General features: G+C 40.9%; 1 protein-coding gene across 36 annotated transcripts in view; it reads left to right on the top strand.

Annotated features, from left to right (window-relative positions):
- Positions 1-15741, top strand: part of KIAA1217 (KIAA1217 ortholog) — a 360062-nt gene that overhangs the window by 312314 nt on the left and 32007 nt on the right. For 33 of the 36 annotated variants that reach the window (XR_014953216.1, XM_085573026.1, XM_085573014.1 and 30 more), the window contains 3 exons: positions 6468-6572; positions 6994-7043; positions 14367-14527. Coding sequence is in view for 35 of the 36 variants with exons in the window: in XM_085573026.1 (XP_085429152.1) it covers positions 6468-6572; positions 6994-7043; positions 14367-14527 (316 nt within the window). In the remaining variant the exon portion in view is untranslated. The remainder of the gene's footprint in view (positions 1-6467; positions 6573-6993; positions 7044-14366; positions 14528-15741) is intronic. The other 3 variants (XM_085573018.1, XM_085573011.1, XM_085573027.1) reach the window with 1 other exon arrangement.

The raw sequence follows: 15741 nt of genomic DNA, 5'->3' as shown, positions 1-15741 counted from the left end.
CTCAGCTGCACAGATATGCACAAAGGTGTTTGTTTGTGAATGGATAAAGAGAAACTACACAGATAGTTCTGCAGCTCCTTAAAAGGGAGTTTTGCACCAGGTGTTTTAATTCTGGTCCCAGAATATATTAACAAGGAAGAAAACAGCATTTGCATAATTGCACTTCCAAATAAATACATTACCTTAAAATTCAGCATGGTGTGTATTAGTCACATGGCACTGAAAGTATAATTTTGAAAGCTGTCTTTATGGGTTGTGGGTTTTTTTAACCTTGAGGAAGTGTGACTTTTTAAAAATAATTGTAAATATCAAAAGGAATTAATGCAAATTGGTGTGTTTTCTAACTACTGCAATATTAAGAATTGGGTTTGAGTTCTACAAACACAAAATGCTCTAAGCTTTAATTTAGCTTTATAATAATTTCATGAACTTTGAAAGCAAACACTGTTTAAACCATACTAAACTAAACAAGGGATTGTCCAAGTTGAGGTGCTCTTTTTCTGCTTCATCAGGGATTGAGCTGTTACAAGGTTGTTATGGATACCTGAAGGGTGAGGTACATAATGGCAGAATGGTATCTCCTACCTTGTGTAGGACTTAGAGTTTACACCCATAAACAATATGGGTTTACTTCTGTGAGAAGGTATTTTTGGGATTGTAGAGATAGGGCTCAATTAATTCTCTTCCAGGCATGGTAAAATGAGGTGTAGGCTATAGGCTGTGTATGTTATCCCATTGCTGATGCCAAGTGCCGAAAGCCAGGCCACAGCACACACATGTTCAGTCAGCCTGTGGGCAGAGGTGTCAGCTGTGGGCAGACAGAGGAACTCTTAGCCTTGGAGCTACTGAGGAGAGAAGTCTTTTTCATCTCTGCACTGTGGCACCAGAGACTCACCATCCTGACTCATTCAGGTTGAGGACCCTGCAGACACCAAACCCATTATATCAGCACTGTTGTTGCTTTAATCCCTAGTGGAGTGTGCTGAGAGCAAAGAAAACATCTCTTGTGTCATAACTTTATGGAAATTTCCCCAAAGTAGCACTGTCACAACCTCAGGACAATGCAAGTTTAAGTATAAATCAGGGGAAAGATTGAAAGGGATAGTGACAATGTCAGAAGTAAAAGTGAATCTCTCTTCCCATCTCAATTCTCTTTCAATTTAGCAGTTCAAGGCTGAAATGGGATATCTCTGTACTTTATCAGAATATGTTAGGTATTTAAAACAGATAAGACCTCTCATTGACTGTATCCTGGTTTTGTTGAAGAAAATGGTTCCATTACCTATGGAACATTAACTGAAGCAGATTTGGATCTACAAGAGATGCAAACTGATATTTCTGAGCTCTTCTACTGGAGTTTTCCTTTTTAATTTGACACCACGGAAGCCAGTTTCATCAAGCCTGTTATTTAAGGCAGAGTTGAGGGGGATTTAATTGCTTCATGTAATGCTTTCTTGTAACTGTTTTACCTTGGCTATTTCCAAGATTACTTCTGTGGTATAAAGGATTGACTAAATTCTCGCAGTTAATTAATTTACCAGAAGAGTCCCATATAAAGCTCTTTTACAACAGTGAGAAGAAAGAAATTCTTGGAGATTTAAAGAAATAAAAGATGTTAATATTCATGTGCAGAAAACTGTTAGAAGTTACAACAGCTTACAGCGGTTCACCTTCAAAGGGCCATCATCTCTTAAATCTGAGGTCTACTGGAAGAATGAGTAAATTTTTGTGTGAGCGTAAGTTGTTTAAACAGCAATTGCTGTCATATTTTTGGGTGGCTCATTTATGTAGCTTGTGGGACATTTCTGGAAGTTACTACAGACAAAGCAGTTGATAAATTAGAAAAAAACCTGTTTGTCCAAAACTGCATTAAATTAAACTTAACTTAAAATCTTTGCATTTCTAACACATGTTGCAAAATTATGAGAAAAGATGATAGTTGGATCGACCACAAAATGTAATCACATCACTGGCTCATGGCTTGCAGTTCAAGACTAAAGTGTAATGACTAAAGTGTAGATTATTAGATATTGTTCCCCTCCACAAAACTACTTTATTGTTTGATATGTTGAAATACAGATGGACTCTCTAGACATTAGGAAAAATAGCCTTAGTTTGTAAAGTCATGAACAGTGACAGACTCCATCAGCAATGCACTGGGCATTTTGTAAGGGGTGCTTTACAAATACACTGTCTCAGACACTTTTCACAGGGCCAAAACTGCATATTCCTCTGTAAAAGATGTTTAATAATCAGGCAGAAAAAATGAAGTCAAATGACCAACACAGGATGGAGGAAAGGTAAACTGTATTTTGTCTTCCTTGTGTTAGAAGAACTGTTTGTAGGAAAATGAGATGCAGGCTCTAGGATGCTGTTGTGCTTCAGAGCTTCCTTTCCTCTTTAGCTTCAAGATGTAGAAGGTTTGAGTTAAATCTTCTCCTTAGAGGACTTACATATTCACCTGTGTGAATCCTTCTTTGGGAAGAAAGCAGAATACAGAAAGAATTCTGCTGATTTTTGGTTCCCACCCTTCCAGGACACCCACTCACTCATCTGTTTTGGGGAATTTGCAATAAAGTCTAAGACACCTTCACTTGATTCTGAGAAAGACATTGGGAAAACAGCCTACTCCTGTTTCATTTCTTTTCCCAGTGAGGTAAAAACAATTATAATGAATTGTTTCTATCATAGAGTAATATAGAAAGAAATGTGTATTTCTCTGTCTCTGACCCCCTCTTCATTGCTTCATTTGGAGCTTAACTATAAAATAGGAAGTCACAGAAAATTTTTTCTCCAGGAATGTGTGCCAGGTAGTTCATGGTGCAGATTTAGTGTTTGAGTACATCTGTTATGGGTGACGTGCTGCACAGCCTGGAGTTGGACAGGAATGTGAATAAACAGTTACATAGACCAGTTTTATTCTGTGTATGTACGAAGTATCTTCTCAGTGGATATTAAAGATCTCCCCAGGAAAGGGAAGTAACATGCAAGTAACATGTCACGCTTAGATAGCATTGTTGTGACAAGTGGATTCCAATTCAGCAATATGCTGTACCCCTTCTTGGAATTACTTCCAGTTAGCTGCAATAGAAGGAGTAACATGAAAGATCAGTGAAGCTGTAAGGAAGAAATCTGGTGATTAAATCTGACATATCAGTGCATGCTCTCCAGAGAAGAAAAGGCTTGCTTTGGTTCTGCTGAATTTGAGGAGCAGAGCAGGGCAGGGTTCCAGTTCCTGAACATGGCTGGAGCCAGAGCTGTGGGTCAGGCTGCTGGGGAGAAGAGGGCTGGCACGTGGCTTGTCCCTGCCTTCCTGGCCTGTGGTCCCTGCCTTCCTGGCCTGCCACCCTGGTCTGTGAGAAGCCAGAGCCAAGTCTGACAGAGCTCTGCTGGGCGTCACTTCTGGCCTTGTGCTCTCCTTTCCTCCCCCACCGCTGCCACCTCCGACTCTCCCAGCATTCACGGGAAAACAGTGTGAAACAATGCCTTTCTGTGCTCGGGCTGATAAAATAGCCATTTCTTAACCAACTGCTGTAAAAAGGGACCCTCCCTGCTCTTCCTGGGTGGTGGAGAGATGCAGCTTTATCTGGGAAATTAATCTGGAGCAGAGACGGGTTGGCGCTTCTCTGGCTACCACCCTTCTGTTGGCAGCAAGCAGAGGCACGGCTTTGTTCCGTCTGCCTGACCCTCTGTCCCAGTGCTCCACATCCAGCCTGCCCTGTGTCACTTGGGTGCCAGCCTGTCCTGTGCCCTGAGAACCTTGGTCTTTCCCATGTCACTGCCGTGGCAGCCTGTCCCATGCCTGGGAACTGCCCTGTGCAGGCAGAGCTGCTGGGACAGGCTGGTCCCACCTTCCCCCTCCACAGCAGGGGTAGAAAACACAATGCTGAGGGCCAAAAATCACAATTTTTGTCATGGCAATGCTGGTGTCCCTGATAGAGCCTGGCCTTGCACAGCCTGAGGAAAGCATTTTTTTCCTCCCTCTGTGAGCAGAGTCTGCTCCAGCCCTTCATAAGGAAGTTGGAGGCAAAGGGGTCCACTGCAGATCCTGTCTGTGCTCCTCTGGGACTTTGTGGTGACAGAACTGGGCCACCAGCCCTCCAGCCACCTCAGCCCAGGTTACAGCCCCACCACCAGGCCATCTGCAGCCCTCCCTGCCCATGCTGGAATGTGCTGCCTCCCACCACCTTCACTATGACAACCTCCAAAAATCAGGTTGTTTTATTTAATGCCTAAAAGACACCTTTCAGGCACCTGTTTTTGACATTTTGTTTGATGCTAATGGCCATAGCAAGTCTGGGTGTTACAGTGAAATTATTACAGGAAAAATCTGCCTGGTTTCTAACAGAGTAACTCCAGAGCACATGTAGATTCTTCACATTCTTAATGCTTTTACCATATGAAAAATAATGTGTTCAGTGCAATTGATTCCAGTATTTCATTCGTTTTTCATCATCTCCTATCTTGGAACTTCCCTCTCTCTCTTAACAACATACTTTCCTAGATTTCATGGCAAAGGACAAGATCAGCTTTGTGTTGCCATAATATCTTTTGAAGCAGAAAATTGTTTCCAGATTATCTAATGTGGGATAAAAAACCCATCATATTTATGGATTGGTAAAACAGATAGACTTCCAGTTGAGTTTAGTTCCAGGAAGGTTTTGTGATGATTATCTGGGGAAAAAAAAAAGTTTTCATTATTAAGTGTCAAAAATGCTGCATTAAAGTTTGTTAAAGTATATTTATCCCTGGGTTTTAGTACTTGTTTTTGTTCCAAAAGTTAGTGTGGCCTGCACCAGTTTCTTATTTTAAAACTTGTAATAGTGGAAATTCCATAACGTATTTCTTGATTTGAAATTAATTAAGTCAGATTCACTAGTCTTCTCATCACCCTTCAAATACCTTTCAACATGAGGACAGAAAAGTAAGATGCGTGCACTGCATTAAATCGCAGTAAGAACATGTCTGCTGGCCTGGGAACTGACTGGGCACTCTCTTCTTCCCTGTTTGTATCTGTTACCATCTCATTACTTGTTTTGCTGCCCTGTTTTCTCAACCTCTGGGTGTCTCTGAGTCTCTCCTGGCTATGGTACCTGTGTGCTGTCTCAGGAAACCTCATTCATTCCCTGAATGTGAATGAAATAATTAGCCTGGATAACCTGTCCAGTTGCAGGCAGGGCTGGTTACTTGCTTTTTGTCATGTCAGCTTGCTTTTGGCTGTTATTGGTACCTACATTTGAGTTTATGTGACTTATTGATTGATGCTATTGCTTTGGCCACCAAACTGCAACTGCAGCTGGGCCAGAGTTTGGCTGCTCCCATGTGCACAGAATGCTGCTGTGGTGATGGATGGGCTGTGCAGCATGCTGAGTCTGTGTCTGTGCCTGTGTGTCCCATCTTCTCTCATCATGCGCTGCTGCTGGTCTTAACCACTTGCTTTTTGACAAGTTTTTTTCCCAGCCATCTTCCAAAACCACAGCCTGCTGTTAGAATTTCCTCCTGCAAGTTTCCCCACACACTTGACTGCTGTAATAGAGGGATGCCTTTTCAGAAGGTGCCATACTGATGTGTGTCTCTGTTGTGGTGTGTCACTAACATACTGGCATGTATAAGTAGGCACCTGTGTGAGCAAAAGGCTGGTTTGGAGCCGACTGAGGAAGTCCCCTGGTACCTGACAAATATATGGATTTATGCAAACAGATAAACACACAAATGTTAGCCTTTGCATCAAAAAAAAGTTACTGTTCTTGTTTAGTGACCTTTGGATCCTATGGAAAACATTGCTTATACTTACTGTAGTTCTGCATCTCTTTTCTTCTGCTTTTTGGGAATTTCTCAGGATATGTGAATGAAAGAAAATCTGTTTTACTGTAATGTTACTGTACAGTCTTCATTTGGTGTCCTGTGCCTCTCTGTCACATTTCTGTCCTTTTCAAAGCAGACAGTTGTGATGTCAGGTGTAAAGGATTTGGACTGGAAAGTCATCAGCTTGGGCAGATTAAATGCTTCCCAGACAAAAATCCTGGGTCTGGGGAAGGTAAAAATAGTGACAAGAAGAAGTGTAAAGTCTTTAATCCTGAAACCTTAAGTACCAATAAAAAGTTTAGCCCAGTGTAGGTAAAAGAGAAAATTAATGCAATGCTGCAAAATACTTTTTCACTAGTTCCAAATGGCATTAACAAATTGTTTTAGGTGCCTGTCTTGTGAGGTAATTTGAAGTTTATTACTTGGTTGTTTGTTTTGTTCTTTTTAACTAAGCAGATTTTTTAAAATTGTCTGTTACAACACAAAAGCTGTCCAAACTGAGATGTGGTAAGCTGCTGCAATAAGGTATATGCAAACTGTACCCAAAGGCCTTTGCACAAACTCTGTAGTGTCTTTCCAATCCTGTGGTAATCGTTTACCTAGAAAAACAAGTCTGAAAGCAAATATATCTGGCTTTAACAAACGGTTCTCTTGTCTTACAGAGAGAGGATACAAGCCATGGAGAAACAGATTGCCAGTTTAACTGGTCTTGTTCAGTCTGCGCTTTTTAAAGGGCCAAATACAAGTAATAGCAAAGATTCTTCTAGGTAAAAACAGAATTCATCTGTAATGATTTTAGTAATCAATCAACAAAAATATATTTGAATGTAATAGTAAAAAAAAAATCCTGAATGCTCAATCATTTTTAAGTTTCTTTATCATCTCCATGAGAATGCTAGGCAGAGAGGAAGAATATGCCAAATGATAGATGGATATTAACTACATTACTCTTCTTTGTAATAAAAAGAATGTAGCTACATCTCTGTGCTTTCTACTGCTTATAATCCATTCATTGTTTAACTTCTACTAAAAGGTGATTTAAAAAAAATTACTGATGACTGACAAATTACTGGTGATTTAAGTTAAAAATCAATATGTTAGACAAGGTCATTAAATTTGTTGAATATAAACTTCACTATAGTTTTAATAGTTAGTAAACTAAAATTACATTTTTTTGTTATTATTTAGTGAGAAGATGATGAAAATTGTGTCCAGCAAGAGCAGCACTGACACTGCAGGTAAGATAATTCACTTTTAATTTGCAATTTATTCAGGTATATGAATAGCTCTAACATTACAAACATCCCAGCTTATGGAAATGTCAAATTGACTTAAATTTCCATGACTGTACTGTCAGAACTAAAGTTTAAGTGCAGGATATGGGAGTCGATCACATCTTTAAGAGAGGAATTTCTGACAGGTTGAGATGGTATTTGGAATGAATTTCCCACCTGCGCTGAATGGTTTAAATGAGATGCAGAGCCTCTGCATCTGGTGAATTTTCCAGTGACTCATCCTGTCTATACAGTGTGTATATATCTGTTATTAACCCTAGATGTGTCCAGATTGCTATAGAAGACTAAATATTTAATTCCTTTTCTTGTCACCTGAACTTTTTCTAAGGTCTTCTGTCACTAGGATACTACGGATGTAATGACACCAAGAAATTTAGCAGTCAGCAAGACAGCACTTTCCCTAATTAAGCCACATTGACCTGTTCCTAATTATTAGCGTGCACCTAAACTGTTCTGAGCCAGCACCAATTATGAAGGCAGTAAGAGCCGGTCTTGTTTTAGCATCCCACCTGGAGAGCTGTTAAGTGTGTAAAAGATTGAGTCCGGTCTTGTTTTAGCATCCCACCTGGAGAGCTGTTAAGTGTGTAAAAGATTGAGTTAAAACTGTTGACAAAGAAGATTTCCATGTGGTTGAAACTCTTTGTGTACAGGCTGTTGCTGGAGAAGTCCGCAGGATATTCGTGTGCTTATGTGCCTCCTCTTCCCCTTTGTCATGCACTGAATGCAAATACAGGCAGTTCCCTGCTTCCTGCTTGTGCTGTTCCCACAGGGAGGTCTGTGCCCGGCAGGTAGTAAACCACGCATATTTATTAGCAAACCTATTATGCTCCTAAGTAGCCTTTCTGTTGGAGCTGTTAGCTCACGTTCAGGATTCCTGTTTGTCTGGAATTGCACTATGTCCTCCTAATTGACAGAAACCAAACTAGACCTGGAAAGTATCTACCACGTGGAAGAGAGAAAGCTAAAGTCCTGGTACTGAAGCTTTGCTCCCAGGCCACTCTCTGGTGCTGTTCCAACTCTTCCCTTCCTGAATGGGGAGAGGAATACTTAAAGCTTTGAAGAAATAAGTTGTAATTTTTCAGACAATATAGTGAAAAGTCTGTCATTATTCAAAACAGCTGCAAAATGCTCTTCAGTTTTTCCCTATTGCAGTGTCCTTATAGACTGAGAATTTATGGCATTTCCCACTTGCACAGGCCTCACCTCATATAAAGCACTTATGAAAGCATCACAACCAGCACATACAGTGCCTTGTGTTCCTCTTTGTAGTGCATTGCAACAGCAGCCTCTCTGCTTTCCCTCTGATGGAACCAGTGCACACAAGTACTTGGTGGGGGACACTCAGTCGGAGGATCTAAGTGGGTGCTGCTTTGAGTGGGAGTTTGAGCCTCCAGAGGTCCCTTTAAACCTGAATTATGTAGTGGTTTGTGTGTGCATGTATAAATGTGCACTCAAATGAGAAATGGAACAGTATTCATTGGGAAAACAACCTTACATAAAGCAAAAGTGAAGATTCCCTGGGAAGTCATGCCCAGCCCACCAGAACAGTGCGGTTCATCAGACCAGCAGCCATTTCCTGGCACTGTTTTTCCCAAATACTTCTCACTCACTGCCTTATCATGTGACTGACACATCCCTGAAAGGTTAATATTGCATCTAACAGCTGCATGTGCAACCATGGTGGGGGAGATGGAGGGTGGGGACTTAATTTACTGTCACAGGCCAGATCATCGTCTGTCACTTACTGACAGAGACATTGGCTTTGCCACATGGCCATGTGCCTGTCCAGCATATGAGTAAGGATTCCAGCACTCAGCTTATGCTCTAGATGCCTTTCTCATCACTTGGGAGAAGGGGATAGGACAGTGGGAACAGCAATGCAGCCAGCAGTCTGCAAGGATCTCTAGCAGTGCTATAAAGTATAGTTGTAACCCCAGCACCTCCATCCCTATATCCTGTCCTTCCAGCATGACTCAGGCACAAAATTAAATTGTAGCAGGTAAGGAAAACAAGGTGTGATGACCCCAGTACACTACTGTATTGTAACCCACAACAGCTATTACTGAAGACTGCTGTGTAAAAGAATAGTCTTGTATAAAGGAATATTTTCCTGCTTTTGTGCCTGGAATTGCTCAGGACATGGTCCAATGAGTCAGTGCAGTTTGGCTTACTTGAAAATAAGGCAATCTGCCAGAATATACTACAGAATGTTTCTCCTTTTTGTAAATATGCTTGGGTTCAAACATGCCAGCAGAAGCTAGAGACACTTCTGCTGACCACTGTTTTATTCTTAAGTTCACCCCAATCTTTATTACATATAGTCATTTAGTCAGTGACTCTCTCACTTTACAATTCCACTTGACAACTGTGCACCGAGATACCAGTTTTAGCAATTTCAGAGACTATTTGAAAGACAAAGGGGTATAAAATGTTGATTGAACATTCCTTTCTAGAGCTCTGATAAGCAAAAATGTGAATTGCTTCCCATTCTAAAAAATAAAACATCTGTGAAAAATAATATTGTGTCATCAATGTTGAACCAACATTGTATTTTATAGTACGTCTTCCAATGATAGGAGACTTGTGCAAAAAATAGACTATATCCCTTGGGATGGGAAGGAAACCAAAATTTCTAAACCCTAGATAACTCTATATAGCTAGTTTGTGAATACTCTGTTTGGTATGTCATATGAACCAAATTGTTGTATTTAACTTGCTTTTGCTGTGGTGGTCTGTAGAAGCCAGTGACTTCTTTAGCCCCCAATATTAAGGAATCTGAAGAAACCCAGCTTTTTCACTGAGGAAGATGAGTCTGGAATGACAATGCTTGTCTGCATTTCTTATCTTTTATTGCTTTAGGCTCAGTTCTTTCATGGGGGATGGGTCCAAAGAGCAGTAACCCTCCACAGACTAGCTATGTCTCTTCTGCTCATGTCAGGAGAAATTCCATCTCTGAATCCTTATAAAGATCTTCAGTTCCTGAGACACAAATGCCATCAAGAAATTCTTCACTTAGAAACAACACATGATTCTAAAACCATACTAGTAAGAGTCACCATGAGATTACTAACAAATACCCTGAGAAATACACACTCTCTTTTCTGTCATATTTTTGTTCATCAGCTGGAGATTGATAGACTAAATCCTGGATTCATTTATTAAATTAGGATCAGCTGTTTCATGGATTACCAAAAAAAGCAATATCTTTTTACTAGTTGCTGCCTTGTTAAAAGAGGAAGTAAGACTTTTCAGTATTCCATGAGAAGGGCATCAGGGAGTACAATTTTCTGCACTAACACCACCTATACAAAACAAGAGGGAGATGGCAGCAGGGGGAAGTATTACAAATGTAGGACTCAGATTCTTTGTGAATTGTCTTGTCATCTGTGCATATCTGTGTGCCCTTCTCACATGCATGACTCTTGCTGTGATGTCCTCTGAATTAAATCATTGTCCATATCTGCTTGCTTATCTCAGATTCAAAGACAGATCTTGCTAGTCTTAGAACTCTGTCAGCATTTGTAGACAAAATATAATCCTGAATTAAATTTGGATCAATGAGGTGAAGTTGCATACTAATGTATATATAGAATAGTTTATTATTTTGAGGCTGATTTAGTGCCATCTAGTAACTGTCACATCTCTCCAAATAATGTTTGAAAATATTTTATCTCTTTAATTAGATTAGTTATTTGTGGGGAAAAAAAGCCAAACAAACAAACAAAAAAAAACCATTGTGGAGTGTCTTCTGATGGCCTTTTGTGCCAACTGCTTCAAAATAAAATCTTAGCATTTTAGAAAGAAAAAAAATCTGGAAAACAGAAGGAGAGCAGTGTCTTTGCAGCCATAGCAAAGGTCAAGTGTCAGGGAGTAGAAGTCGTGTTCCTTATCCCCTGAGGACACAGCAAACCTTTCCTCTTTCTACACTTCAGTTCTCTTTGTACTCTAAAATGGCAGCTTAGTTCATTAGCCTTTGTAAAAGGTTAACTTTTTTTATTTGTCCAAAGTGTTGGGAACTTATGGTGGGAGGTTGAATTTCCCTTACCTAGCTCAAGAAGGGGTTTCTTTAAAAACCCATGAGCCAGTGCTGTTTCTTTCCCTTTAACCCATCTGGCCTCACATCTAATCACAAAGCTACAGCCTGGGACTACTTCCAACAGTGAGCTACACTCCCTAGATGAAGCAGCCCCTCATTCAGCTGCCTTTTTATTCTTTCTTAATGAAAATATGAATATGTGAGAAATCAGCTGCTGATTGTTATTGCTCACGCAGTGTCTTGTGTTTCACACCCTCTGGAGTCTGCAGTCCCACTGCAGGTTTCCCAGGCCCTGGGCACTCTGCAGCAGGGACATTGTGGCAGCCAGAGCACCTAATGGTGAAAAGAGGTGACTGAGGCAGCAGCGAGGAGGAGAGCTGCTTTGTAGGGAATTAGAGACATTTATTGCTTACAGAAGCAGATCACAGTCCATCTACACTAAAAGAAAAGCAGGCACCCCTTCCTGAGAAAATATGTGAGTTGACTGGGGTCCAGCATGGGGGGAGGGACTGGTGGGGTCTGATTCATGCCTTGGCAGCCTCATCACAGGGTCAGGGGCTGAGGTTTTGGAACTTTTGCTTGAGGCAAAGAACAGCAGAAAGGTAGGTGTGCTTTCAAAAATAGTCCAGATTTGTGGCTAGGGATCAGAACTCTTGGAGGTTTATCCACATTTTTCAGACTCTCTGGTGGTTTCTGTCTGTAAGGTTTATGAACTAAATACCATTCTCTTAAACAAAAAAGGCAAAAAATAGTGCCTGTGGGAGGGAAATAGATGCTTGACTGTAGGAGAAAGTGCAGTGTACATGTAGACAGATAAGTATTAGCATACATTAGACTGAAGCATGGAGTGGGTACATAATGGCAACGAACAAGGACTGTTTATTTCTTGAGTGTTGCTTTCTGTTAAGGAGCTCTTTGAAAGTCAAGAGACCATTGAATCATACTGGAGTACAGCAAAAATGTGCAGCAGCTTGCTCAGCAGTGTAATGATGAGTGCTGTTGTTGAAGCACCAAGCAGATCTAGCTGGAGCAGGTTCAGGGACAGTGTAGCATTACAACAGCCTGCCCCAAGCTAGAGGAGCTTTTGTCTGAGCATGTCTCCAGAAGCCCATGGCATGGCACACTGTATGTAGCATGGATCCTGCCAGAGGGGCCTGTGCTTTTATGGAGCAGAATTGCAAATGAAGGTAAAGTAGCAAACATGATTCTTAAAAACCTTTTTTAAAAAATAAAAATAGGCTGGTGTGATTTCCATCCTTTAAGAATGCTTCCTCTAGATTAATTTTGCAAAGGTTGTATTTGAGGTATCCACACCTGTTGGAAAAGGACTAACAGTGTGTTGTTATGCTGAGCTCTACTGAGGACATTTGGAGGAATAGTTCAAAAGACTACAAGGGATGAGAGCATGGGGGGAGAACTTCCCACTCTAGGAGTCATACCCATTCCAGGCAGAAGGTGTGTCATGCACTTCAGTGCACTGAAAATTTTCCTTCAGCCCGCAAAGCTCACAACACTGGTTTTTGTTTGATTTCATTAAGCTTGATAGAATGTGTGCTTGTGGGAACAGATGATGACCAAAATCCCTGCTCATCCATTGATGAGCTGTTTTCTGTTTCTTCAGATTTCTTTTGTTTAATCATAGAGAAGAATGAAATTGAAGTAGGGAATGACCTAATCATAGAATAGAATAATGGAATTATTTAGGTTGGAAAAGACCTTCCAGATCATCCAGTCAAGCCATTAACCTAACACTGCCAAGTCCACCCCTGTCCAGGTCTCTAAGTACCATACCTACATATCTTTTAAATACCTTCAGGGATGGTGACTCAACCACTTCCCTGGGCAGCCTCTTCCAATACTTGATGACTCTTTTGGTGAAGAAATTTTTCTTAATATTAAATGTCCCTGGCTGTAAATGGCCCCTGGCTGGCCATTTCTTTTTGTCCTGTTTTTTGTTACCTGGGAGAAGAGAACAACTCCCACCTCCTCCCAACCCCCTTTCAGGCAGCTGTAGAGAGCAACAAGGACCTTGAGACTCCTTTTCTCCAGACTAACACCCCCAGCTCCCTCAGCTGTTACTCATCAGACTTGTGCTCCAGATCCTTCACCAGTTTTGTTGCCCTTCTCTGGACATGCTCCAGGATCTCAATGTCTTTCTTGTAGTGAGAGGCTGTAGTTCAGGGAACAACAGCTAAGGTATAAGGTGTATTTGGCAGTGTGATGAGAAGAGTTTGCAGGACTATGTAGTACTGAACTTAAAAAATGAAGTTTGTCATACTGATAGTCTGTCATTTTGTCTGCTGGGGGAGTGGGGGTAGGGGGGAAGGGACACATTAGAAAAAGAATTTGAAGAATACAGGTGTGTAAGTGCAAATTGTGAGAAGGAGCTGACATTTCTATTAGCTCATGAGCTGGAATTTGCTTGTTCTCTCTAAATAGAGCTTCTTCCCAGGTACTTGAGACTGAAAAGAACAACCATGGCATTGTTCCTGTGCAGAGGGATAGCATTCTTTAAAAAAGAAAGTTTTATGAGGACAATAATCATTATTTTCAGAATGTGGCTCAGTTCATTTCCTTGTGTTATGCTGTATTCCTTTCTGACAGACTAAAAGGGAGTGGGTGGATGCAACATGGCTGAGAACCTCTGCCGCAACATCATTTAATTTCTCTGGTTTTATAGGGTTGCTGCTGGAGATACCTGGTAGAAATAATGCAATTTTCCTTTAAGCAGTGCAATAAGATTTTTTATAGAAATCTTTTCCCCATATTTGGCAGCTTGATGGAATCCATCTCCTGACATGATTAATCAACAAATATGTAGTTCAGGAGTCCTATGAGTGAATTTGCATCAACTTGATCTCAGACATCTCCTGGGAGGACAGTCCCAAAGTTCTTTTCAGAACCAATTTGATTTGTTGCTGTTTTGTGTAATCTGCAGTTATAGCTTATTATCCCATCTCCACTACATGTGGTAGAAAGCAGTTCTGGAGTAATGCAGTGCTCTGGTAGAACTAAGGTTCCAGCACAGATACACTCTGATACTGTGCAGGCTTCCCTCAAAATATATTGGATAAGGAGGTGCCAGTCCCCTGTTAGTACTGAGCATTGGCATCTGTTATTTGCTTTTCTCGTCCATCTGTGTGAGATACCTGTGGATTCAGTGGGCAGAGGAGGGATCACGTTTGCACCTTCTCTGCTGTGAACTCAGCCTGTACTGCTGCTTATTGCAGGTGCTGCCAGTATATCTGGGGGGAAGAATGCAGTGGGAGCTGTGGAGTCAGCTGTCACCCACCACCCCGCTGGAGCCCCAGCAATGCACCTCAGCCTGCATGGCATGAAACGCAACGTGTCGGACCTGCGGCTGCAGCTGCATCAGATGAAGCAGCTACAGGTATGCTTATCTGGATAATGCTGGGAAAAAAGGTGGGTTGTCAGCAAATGCCTTTTTTCCTCCTTCCCCCTCTCTCATTTTCTCTTTTCTACCTTTTGTACAAGTAAGTCTCAGTAGCAGAGTTCTAGCAAAGGGCAGACCCAACTACTACAGACACAAAAGTTTGCATAGTCCTCAGGGTGTGAGAATTAGCTCAGTTAAACTACTGCTGCTCAGATATTGTGAAAAAAATTTCATTTCTAGCTTTGTTGGATACCCTATACATTAAAGCACTATTTATATTGCAGTAATATCAAGTCTGTGATTATAGTTTGGACCCTGCTATGCTATGTGCTATATAAACATGTCAGAAGAACCATGTTCCTGCTTCATACTGTTTATAGTTGAGATGAATCTTAAGTTCCTGAATAAACAACTTTGATGTCAGGAAACCCAAATGTAGCTGAAGATCAGTAGATATGTATTAAGCCAGAGTTTGAGTCCTGTATTTACAGAATCCAGAAAATTAGCCAACTTGAACAATAAGAAAAATAAAGGTCTTTCAAATGTTACTGCAAAGATTTGTTGTGTCCTACTTACACTCAGCAATACCTTCCTAATACATGTCAACACCTCAAAACCTGCAAGAAAGAATACAACCAATGAAGAGTTAACAAAAATAGTATGTTGGCACATGCAGTCATGCTGCAAATATAAATACATTCTGTTCATCTCAGACACTGTAAAAATAAGCATATGCAGCTGTACAGGTCTTCAGCCTTTTACTTAACTGGAAATTGAAGAGCACTGTGTATTGTCCCAGAAGATGGAAAAGAAGGCAGAGCACTTTCTTGTAAGACAAATTGGACAGTTGGAGAAGTTTCAGTATTCTTTTTGCCAGTCCTCCTTAGCCAGAAAGTGACATCACATGTTAGGTATTGTAGGACTGCAGCTACTGGTTTTACAACCAGGATGATGGTACCATGTCAATCACGTTTGATTTGCTGATAAATTTTAGAACAAAATAATGATAATACAGATAAGAGTTCAGAGCATGTTTTACTTTCACCTCCTTATCTAAAGAAAATTAAATTATGAACCAGTCATAAAGCAAAGGAGCAGAAGGGTGAAGTAAACATCAGTATAGGAAAATATGTCCAACTGAAGGTCCTATGACAACTTCCTGTGCTCTGTTTGCTGGGAATGCAGAGACAGAGATGGCAGAAGATGTTTGG

Source organism: Lonchura striata, chromosome 2, assembly GCF_050655825.1.
Source record: "Lonchura striata isolate lonStrDom1 chromosome 2, ASM5065582v1, whole genome shotgun sequence".
NCBI lineage: Eukaryota > Metazoa > Chordata > Aves > Passeriformes > Estrildidae > Lonchura > Lonchura striata.
The sequence above is the reverse complement of the archived record's forward strand: the minus strand, read 5'-3'. Positions and strand labels throughout refer to the sequence as shown.